Raw genomic sequence first — 10,539 nt, 5'->3', positions numbered from 1 at the left:
ATAATTGTTTCACCTTAACAAAATATTCAGTTTACTGTGATATGACAGAGAAGCAGCCAAACTTCTAATGTAAGAGATAAGACCTAAACAAACATTAATCAGAAGGTTTTTTTTCAATCAATTTTCCAGCGATCAACTCGTTTCAGCTCCACTACGATGAAACTTAAAACGAAACAGACTTGGAGCAGCGCTTGTCTCGAGGACGTCCAGAATTCTCACATTTTATTGGACCATTGGTTGAGTTGTCTGTCACAAGAACATGCATCATCATCATTGTAGCTCTTTAAAACTATTTTGTTTTACACTTTGACATTCACTGCATAAGAAGTGTTGTCAGTACGAGACATTTTCACCACCTCTGGTAATGATCAGAGACTTGAATATGTCTGATAACTTCTAAATTATAGAAACTGGATTTTTTCATTACTCGATCCATTCAAAACTACATTAACATTTTTGTTAATTTGCACAGGCCAATGAGGACCACTTCAAAGATCCTCTTCACATCCTCCTTCTGAAATTGAAAAGAAGGGCGACGTACACCTCCAGCTGTTGATTAACTAGTGAACCTTGACTCAACAGAGCTCAACACAAAAAAATAAGTAGGAAGTAAATAAATACATGGCATGGACACTTATCCATAAACAAATGAAAGAAATACATTAACAGCAAAGAAAATGTTTTCTTAAAAAAAAAAGGTGTTTTAAAATAGTGTAATTCCAGAAGATGTCTGTGAAACAGCCATTGAACTTTATTTAACATGGTTTCCCAAATGTGTTAACGAAGTGGTTACCTAATGAAACAGGTAAGACGAGCAGCTACAACTCGAGGTGGTTTTACTCGCATTGTTAAGTGCACCACACATCACCTGCGTCACTTGACTGGGAGGCAAAGAGTCGATGATGATGAAGCTCATCGAGATGCAGCGGTGTGTGTTGCCCTTTAACCTTTGAGCGATACCTCGTGATATACATGTTTTATGATGCTATCAATGTGATGATGAAAAGAGAACAATCCCTGTTCACTGACCTGATGCACCTTTAATTTGAAAACAAATACTGGCTTGACCTGTTGCTATGAGGAAAGATGACTGACAACTGGATAATTCTGTTGTCAGCAATATGTTCAAACCCAAGCAGAGGACTCTGAGGAAGAAGAAGACACGATGCCTTCAAATCCACTTCATTGCTCTGGCAGTCTGAGCAGATTTAAAACAGATATGAGACTTGTGGGTCTTTAATTCGGGAGTATGCAGCTTTCTGTAAACATACTTTTTAGTCAGTCTCACTGCCACAAACAGAAAGAGGTTATTTATCAATTAAGGCATCGCCACAGGCAGAGCTGTGCATTTCACCAGTAGAAAACAGAACAGAGAAAATATATGTACACAGGTACAGTTAAATGTTACTCGAGCCGCCTCGTGTTCCACTGGCTAGAGAAACTGGGACCAGGACTCGCTTCTTCTTGCTCCATGAAGTACAAGGGGAGAGGGCTTGTGCTGGGGCCAGGAGCTTTGCCCTTGTCAGATAACATCCTGAGGGAAAGCTCTTGGCCCCTGGCCCAGGTTACTGGGGCACATCATTAACAGGAAGGGAAGTAAGGACACAAGAGGTTTCAGGACGACTTTTTGAAAGGTGTCACGGCGTCTCTCCATCCCGGCTGAAGTAGTACCTGACGGGAGGACCGGCAAGGTCCTCGTCTCCATCTGCCTCCGGAGCAAATGACATCGTCAGGTCGACATAGCGGCGGTCCACTGATGGCTTGATCAGCTTCTGCATCCTGCAGAGAGTCAGAGTTAAAACAGTCTGTACATTGTGGACAACAGGTGCATTTTGAACCATTTCCAGCACAAAAACAAAATCTGAACAAAGATCAAGGTGAGAAAAAGACTTATTTTCAGGTAAGGCACTCACGTCAATTTAAGTCTCTTTGAATGTCCAGGCATCACAGGCACGTAGAGCATTTTCACACCATGGACAACCATAGTGGGTTCAATTCCATACTTCTCCTGTCATAAAAAAGCATCAACATGTTATTTGACACCACCATTAAGATAGATTCAAATAAGTGTTAAAAAAAACCTCAGGATAATCAAAAGCAGTATAATGCGAGTAATGTTTCTTACTTTCACTGCATTGATCAAGTCAGACAGAGTGAAGTCCTCATGGCCAAAGATAGTCCAACAGTCCCAGATGGAGAAGTAGATGTCGTCCCTGGGGAAAGACACCACTCAACTGTCAGCTTGCAACTTGAACTTTGTTGTGATGCTGCATTAGTGAGGTGAGGGGGCTGTGTAGGTTAGCTCTTACCTGATGAGTGTCCGTTTGACTGGTGCAGGCTCGGTGAGCACCACTACAGGGATGGCCAGGTTAAAGAAGCAGTTGTTGAAAGATTCAAACCCGTAGCCTCCAACCACCTTGATTAACTCGAGAGCCACCTGAGTACATCAACAAACATACAAAAAAGATATAAAAAGAGCAAATAGACAAAAAAAGCTGAAATCATATTATCACTCATTAACACAGGATGGCAACATCTCAAACATGCATGTCTGTGAATTGTAAATTCAAGCCTTTTCTCAATACACTTCTTGGAAAGACAGAAGTGTGTTGGGTCGCTGCTCTCACCAGTCCAGCCACAGCAGCCGTTGCAGTGGCGATGGCAGGGATGATCTTGCCAGCGATGCGCTTGGTCTTGAGTCGGTCAGCCGGCTCGATGGAGTACATCTTCGCCCGGAGAGCAGATGCTGACGTGACATAGTCCAAGTGGCCGTTGCTGTCATCGTCCTTCTCAAACTGCAGCAGCCGCATCTGCAATCTCTCTACAGAGAGATTCACACATAGGAGTTAACACGAGATATAATAATGATAGTAATACAACCATCTTCAGTGTATATTTATTTATTATTCATGTACCAGGGGTGACGCGGTCAGCAGCTATGGCCTGCTCTAGCTGTGTGATGGCCTCCCTCTCCTCATGACTGCTTTGAGACATCTTCGTCTGATCAGGCTTCCTTACTGTCTCGTCTGTCTCTATACACTGGAAGGGACAGATCCACAGCAAACAAGTTCAGGATTCCTTGCTCTACATTCAGACATCAAGGAGCAGATGAGTGGAGAGGCTTACTTTCTCTGAAGGCCTGTACTCAGGAATCTTGACATCGGAGAGAATCCTGGCCACTGCCTCTTTGGAGAGGTCCTGAAAGATGGAAAGGATTAGTCACTAAGTGGGTTACTTGTATTTGAGACAGTGTGTGCGTGAGTGCAGACGACCTACCTTTTCTGAGTATGGGATGTTATAAATCCCGGCGAAAAGCCGAGCAGCGCTGATGATGAAAGTGAAGTGCCTGATGGGAACAGAGTTGGGTTTGCCAAGAGGCTCAGATGTGAAACACAAAATAATAAAAGAGGCTTGAAGTGTAATATGAAATAATGCAGCACTCACAAAGAGTCGTTCAAGTCGAAATCAATGGGTGCTGGAGGTCTTTTAGGGGATTGCCAAAACAAACCTAAGGATGAGGACAAAGATTTTACTATGTACATTCATTTTATACTGTAGTTACACATATAAAATTACTGTGAAATAATTTAGAGGCAAATGTGTGTTTAATAAAAAACTTACTTCCATCTTTTAACCTTGTGTCCAGGGGGAAAGAGTACAACAGTTGTAGGGCCTTGATGAAAAGAACAGCAGAAAACAACGGTTATCATGTTGCACCATGTTATGAGTATTTGTGTATTTACAGGTTGCGATTAATTACCTTTCTCTTGAAATACTTTTCAAACTTCAGGCGGGCTACAGCAATGCATTGTTCCCATTGACTGGGTCGTCTGCTTAGCAGCTTAATGACCTGAAATGACGCCTCCAGGCTGTCCCCTGCCTGCATCCTCTGCAAAAACACAAACAAATGAACATTCAAATCCATGTTTATTGTATAACATTAAAAGGTTATTGAAATACTTGATGGTATGCAAAGTCTTACCTGTAGCACCGCTTCACCCGAGGAGTGAGTCTGCCAGAACAGGTTGTACACGGAGGGCTTGTGGGCAAATGCATTTTCAAACTACGTAAACCCATGGAAATAAAAATTTAAATTAGGACGGTACACAGACAGAGATTCCGAAAACTAAAATAATCATCACGCGAAAAATGAAAGAGGGATTTGGTAAGAAAAACAAACCTTGTCTCTGGCCCACTGGATGGTGTGCTCGATGACAGAGGGGAAAGATTTTAGTGTGCAGAATGGGATTTCCTCCTCTGGGGGGTCTCTCTGGAAGATATATGTTGAATGATTGTTCTTAGAATAAAGTCTGTGTTTGTTGAGTCACTGAAGATGAACAATGCAGGAAGAAAATGGAGCAAAGAATAAAAATATGCTTTCACACTCACATGGCTATTGTAGGACTCTGTCAAATTTGGCACAATGATTTCTGTGTGTCCTTTAGTTCCCATGGTACCCGAGTCAAGGAGAGGTCTCTGATTGGATACACAGCGACTGGAAATTAAATGCATACAGAAACACAACATCAGTACTTGGCCCAATGCCATTAGATCACAGGAAGTTATAAATTACTTAAATGCTTTGAACAGATACAGAACACTTTAATGTAATAAATTACATAACTGATGAAAGAAATTAATGTTTTAATAACATTCTTTTATCACATTTATAGAAGATATATTCTGATTTATGGATTGAACTTTGCTCATAACGCCACCTAGTGTTCCAAATAGTCTTGGACCTTGCAGGGCCAGTGCTTGCATAGCACTACCGTCTGAAGTTAAAAATGAACTTCAATAACACTACATTATCATTTCCACCAACCTGTCTACATATCTCCGGGCCTCCACGTTGTCCAGCGCTGTGACCACCAGGTTCATGCCGGAATAGAAGGAGTCACTGTAGATATTGTCGGTAGCCGGGCACACCTTGTTGAGGTGTGCATCCACCTGCAGGTCGGGGTTGATATCGCAAGTGGCTTCTGCTGCTGTGGTACTCTTCGGTTTCTGAGACAAGGAAGAAACAGGAGTGTGAGTGTCTGTACAGCATAGTGAGTGTACTGTGATTCATGTAATTTAATATTGAGGGAACACAAGTGGAAAAGGAAGTGTATTCACTTGTATATGATGTGGTCTGAAGAGAAACTGCCTGTTGAGGTTGGACTTTTCTATGAGGTCCGGGTCTGTAATGCACACCTGAGGAAGGACAGATGCAGTCCAGTTAGTTTCAGTAAATTGTAGAGTTGCAGTAAGACAGAGGAGAGAAAAGAAAAAGGGAGCGGATGCCCACCTCTCCTGAGCACTTGGCCAATCCAACCCCAAGCAGAGCAAAGTTTTTTAACATCTCACAGCCTATGGCACCACAGCCGACCTGGAACAGAAGAGAAGACATTTACTCAAATGTATCCTTCAACTTAATGCAACATAAAAGATACCATAAAAAGCTGAGAGTCTCACCATGAAGACTCTGAGCTTGTGCAGTTCAAGGCACATAGATTCGCCAATACAAGCTCGTAATCCGTCATATCGGTCGCCCCTGGGAATGAACTCCTCTGCAGTAAGAGACTGAAGAGGCCTAACAACTTCGATGGCATCAAGGTAAAACTGAACAGAGATAAAGTTAACAGTTAAGTTATATAAAAAAAGATGCAAAATGCTGAAGGAATATTTGTAAAGCTATTAGAGTTAATAGTTCCCATAAATGTGTTGCAATAGAAATGGAATAGACTTTGCTATTGAACTGAAAAAGCAACATTTGGCCTTTGAAAACAAGAACTACTGTTAAAATGTTATGACCTACCCATTGCTGAAGTGGTGCAAACTTCCCTGTGATGGCCTTGAGAGCTTCCTGGCTGGCTAGGCCTCCTACAGCTGCAGCTAAAGGTGGAAGAGTTCCCATCGCCGTCCTCGACAGGCAGCTCACCAGCTCAGCATTTACAGGAGCCTGGGAGGAAAGAAAGAGAGAGGAGGAAGGAAAATGAATGAGGGTTCATCTCTGCTGGGAATGAAAGGGAAATTCAAGCACAAGGATATAAAAACAGAAGAGAAGACTCACTTTGTTCCTCAGAGTAGCATTCACTTCCTCAGTTAGCTTCAGTAAAACCTCAGCGTCTTGTAAGCACCTGATGGCATCAAAGTAGAACTGCTCACAACTTAACATGAAACATTTCAACACACTGAAAGCCACATCCAGGACCAATGATATCCTCAGGTGCAGGAGTACAAAAAAGAATAGCAGCAGATCTGTCATCTAGACAGTGAGCAGCAGAGAAATACTGAATTTACCCGATGCTGGGAAGTCGGCTGTGTTGCTCCTGGAAGGTGTCCAAAGCCAACATGGCTGCATGGATCTGAAGAGGAGCCTGATGGGATGAATTAAGAAAAGATTGTGAGAAAACAATTGTCTTGACAAAAATAATAGGCATTGGCTAACTTGAGTATATATTACACAGCTTGGTTAACATAATAGGACTTAATTAATTAGTAATCTTATTGATCTCTTTTCTGGCTTCACTAGTACATGCAACTCTAAATATGATGGTTATTATAAAAATAGAATAGAATAAGCTAAGAAGTCAGATTATGTTACTGCCTTGTCCACATGTGTGCTTCGTTTACTTTTTCAATATAAGGTGATGCTTCAATTTTTGACCATGTATGGATCCAGCAGTAATTATGGCTCCATTATTCCTGAGCATACAATCTAATCCTGTGGAACAGGATATGCTGCATTATTTTAGCTTTTTGGTGATATGTCATGTTCGCTTTGAACATGGGTTAGGGTTAAATCTAACTGGCACCCTGACCTCACTTTGCGATTCAGTCTCCAGGAACGGCTTTAAACACTCACCTCTGGTTTACTGAAGTCTGGTGTCAGGACCTGAGGATCACACAACTGCCTCTCTATCGTCTCCTGAAATACAAAAATATGAAGGCGTTCAGGAGGTTCAACTGGAGACACATGTTTGTTTTCAGGTTCACTGTGATGTTTGATGTGACTCTACTTACAAATGTGTATGTCTTGGGGGTTTTCACCAGGAAAAAGAAACCTCCATGTGCATATGGTTGTAATTGGGATGTATCTCCTATTGCATAACTATGAGGGGAAAGGACTGATAACAAACACACACACACCAAAAAGGAAACAAACATGGCTTAGATTAGATCACTGTACTTCACCAATAAAGAAAATCTCTCATCAAATCTGCTCTTGGAACAGCTCAAAATGGGACAGAAATGAAAGAGACAGCATTGGTTTTACGTCAAATACATATAACGACTATATTCTTAATGTTGGTTGCATCTCAGATTGGTCAGGTATGCTGGTGAAATAGATTTACAATAATACACTTAAAGAAATATATCTGCAATGTTGACATAATACCTGAGACCTGTCGTGCAGTGCCGTTGAGTTCCACCATGCCATTGACCTCTCTGAACACAACACTCTGGCCGGTCTGCAGGCCGTGGGGTTGGTTGTCCATGCATGTTACCACTCCTGGATTGTCCTTAAGGGGAAAGTGTCAAGAGGATTTGTCAAATGTTTAGAGTAACAATACATTTAGAATAACAAAATGCCAATTCTACATGTTGCAGATATCTACCTGACTGATAGTTTGGATGAAAATCTCCTTGGGCTCCTCTCCTGTCGGATCAGAGACCTCAAACTCTTCCCCGAAATCGCAAAACACCCGCACACAGATGCCATAGGCGTCACAACTAATGAACTGGCAGGGAAGAAAATGCAACAGTCTGGTTAGTTTACAGGAGCGTGTATGTGTCTGTCGCTCACGATCACATGTAATTAGTTATTAAACGATGATCATGATCAGGATCGTTCCTCAGTCAGGTTTTGTCTCGTGTTGTGCTTGGCAGGGGGCATGCGCACAAAATGTTTGACAATTTTCAAGTTCTAATACAGGTAGGGATAAATACTTGACTGTTTGTGTGTTCCGCATCCACAAGACATCGTTAACTCGTGCTCTGTGATGTAGAACCACTGTAATGACTGAAGACTTACTCTGATGGGGGGTTGTTGTGAGTGGCAGTACTCATTTACTCTCTTCTGTAGGTTTAACCTGGCTTGGGTCATGATCACACACTGCAGGAGAGAGCAGAGCAAACAGACAGAGATCAAATGTTACCTTCAGTCTGCAGCAGTCTGAACAAGAAAACAAAGCCTATGTTAATTAAGGTTAAGTGAAATCTACAAGAAAATGACAAAGACAGACTTTTATGAATTCAAACTGATTCTGTTCTACAAAAAACTAAAAAACTTTGAAGCCAAATTTTCGGTCTACAGCAGTTAAGCATTTTTCAAATTAAATTTAACATGCAGGGGCAGATAAAATGAAGTGAGGCGTAAGGTATTATTTCAATCTATGTGTAATACAATATAGTTAGATCTCCATCCAACATATATTTATGAACCAAATACATTTTAACTTTTATGACTGACTAAGAACAATGCATACACAAATGTCTTACCTGATACTGGCTAAGAAAACTGAGATCGGTGTTGTCATCCAGGGCAGAGGAAGACATGTCCACATGAACATAGGGGTTCAACTCTGCGACCCGAGGGCCCACCGCCTCCACCCTGAGGATGGATGAAAACTTTTATTAAACAATCTAAGAAAACAAGAGATTTATAAGAAGGGTTTGCCTGTATATGAGGATCACAGTCCGTGTGTGAGTGTGTGACATTTCTCCATGCAAGTAAAGGTTGTCCAGATTTATGTAGAATATTACCTCTTTCTGCTGTTCAACACATCCTCTTTGCGGATAAAGAAGTTGGTGCCCAGATCCCAGGTCTCACATTGTTTTGTGTCATGAAGGGTGACCGCCTGTACACACAGACAGAGCACACATGTACACAGAGACTACATCTAAAGCACTGGGAAGACAAAGGTCCTGATCAGACCTGGTATAATCAGCCATCCTGCGCTGAGTTTGCCAATTTACACCTGGTATTGAAATGGTCAGGGGGTAATAAAATAATCGATGAGCTGCATATCAGCTGTGAAGTAAGATTTTACCAATTTACAAAAAGGAACAGTAATTAGGTGGCAGTCAGTGTTATTATTGTTGCCACAAACAACTCCATATTTGGGCAACGTGGGGTAAAAATAGATTTGATGAATTGTGAAACTGAAGTGGGTTAGAGGCGTGACATGAGAAGGCGTGTTCCTTTAGATGTGGCCCTAGGACACATTTACGTTCACTCAGTGTAAAGTATGTTGCCACACGAGTCCCAAACCAGCTCTGAATGGGATCGGATCTCAGGACCCATTCGGGTGCATTCACACCGATAACATGTACTGACCACTTGTGATGGCATAGCTCAGGACAGATGTTTACACTAGGGCTGGTTGGACACTTTGACACATTCTAAATTTCTTGGACAATCACATTTCAGTGAGGGTGCGTACCTTCACACCGGCCAGGACGATATTCTTTGCTGTAAAACCAGAAATCAAGTTAATCAGATTCAATCAGTTGGCAGCAACTATAAGAGTACAGTGGTGCTGAATATCTTTAAAGTGCTGTGATGGTTACCTATCTCCACTCCCAGTCCTCCCATTCCGCTGAGAAAGACTGACGACTGGGCCATCTGGTGCATAGCACTGTCTCCCAGCACATATCGCTGGCGACTGGAGGGAAGAGGAAAGAGCAGAACACAACACTGTCATCTCCTGTCCGGACTCCGACTTGATCTGCAGGTTCATGAGCAATAACAACAACAGAGTACACCTAGAGGACTCACCTGTAAAGAGAGTCGTCAATCTCCATCGAGTCTGCAGCCATGCCGGGAGGGCAGGAGGGGGGGTCCAAGTGTCGGAGAGGGAACGACCGCACCTGTCAGACAAATAGAGACACAGACCGGGGTCACAGACGCTTCGAGTCAGTGTTAGGCGGCTAGGATCAAAAACCAACGCCCCGCAGCCGGTTAGCTAACATGCTAACTGAGTCACACTCTACGCGTTGTTGACCTGACAGCTGTCAGCCGCGCTACAAGCTACACGGAAAACCACGAGCTAACATAGCGACGCGTTGTGTCAGTCAGACATGCTAGCTGTTAGCTCCCGCCGGTTTAGTCAGGAAATGTGCGGAGGAAAGGTTTAGCTCGCTACAGCTAGCTTGCTCGCTAGCTAGCTAGGAGCGCCACCGCAGCCTGGTGCCGGTGGCGAGGAAGAGGAGGACACTTGTCATAAACTCATTCAAAGTGATGACACACACGTTCGGCTACAAATAAACCCCCGCAGAGGAAAGACGTTTCCAGTTTAGTCTTAGAAAGCGTTCGGGTAAAGTCGTTGTTCATGTTGTTTTAAAAGAAGAGAAGGAATCATAGGAAGCCACCTGCCAGTATGAGCGACAAGCTACAGCGAATGAATGGCTGCGACTGGTTAAAAACCGGGAGTGCTTCCGGGTTACTATAATCACATGACCGAGGTCCCACAGTACTTCACTCATGGATGTTCTTATTTTATGATGACTTTACACACCAGTTGCATTCAACTTAACTTGTTCACATTTGTG

At 42.7% G+C, this 10,539-nt stretch overlaps 1 protein-coding gene across 1 annotated transcript; it reads right to left on the bottom strand.

Moving 5' to 3' along the window:
- Nucleotides 1-729: 729 nt before the first annotated feature.
- Nucleotides 730-10,414, bottom strand: uba6 (ubiquitin like modifier activating enzyme 6). Its single transcript, XM_062387060.1, has 32 exons — nucleotides 10,360-10,414; nucleotides 9,767-9,858; nucleotides 9,559-9,653; nucleotides 9,432-9,460; nucleotides 8,752-8,846; nucleotides 8,488-8,599; nucleotides 8,021-8,101; nucleotides 7,605-7,727; nucleotides 7,385-7,508; nucleotides 7,009-7,112; nucleotides 6,851-6,913; nucleotides 6,286-6,362; nucleotides 6,056-6,122; nucleotides 5,801-5,944; nucleotides 5,458-5,604; nucleotides 5,291-5,371; nucleotides 5,119-5,196; nucleotides 4,826-5,007; nucleotides 4,390-4,495; nucleotides 4,181-4,270; nucleotides 3,983-4,063; nucleotides 3,761-3,889; nucleotides 3,622-3,673; nucleotides 3,445-3,508; nucleotides 3,277-3,346; nucleotides 3,127-3,198; nucleotides 2,916-3,039; nucleotides 2,628-2,821; nucleotides 2,310-2,437; nucleotides 2,126-2,213; nucleotides 1,914-2,008; nucleotides 730-1,779 (listed from the first exon to the last, which is right to left on the bottom strand). The coding sequence occupies exons 2-32, from the start codon at nucleotides 9,805-9,807 to the stop codon at nucleotides 1,638-1,640; spliced, it is 3,078 nt and encodes a 1,025-aa protein (XP_062243044.1). The 5' UTR covers nucleotides 9,808-9,858; nucleotides 10,360-10,414; the 3' UTR covers nucleotides 730-1,637.
- Nucleotides 10,415-10,539: the final 125 nt, after the last annotated feature.

This window comes from Platichthys flesus, chromosome 5 (genome assembly GCF_949316205.1).
Source record: "Platichthys flesus chromosome 5, fPlaFle2.1, whole genome shotgun sequence".
Lineage (NCBI taxonomy): Eukaryota > Metazoa > Chordata > Actinopteri > Pleuronectiformes > Pleuronectidae > Platichthys > Platichthys flesus.
Note: the sequence above shows the minus strand (reverse complement) of the source record. Positions and strands in the feature narration are given on the sequence as shown.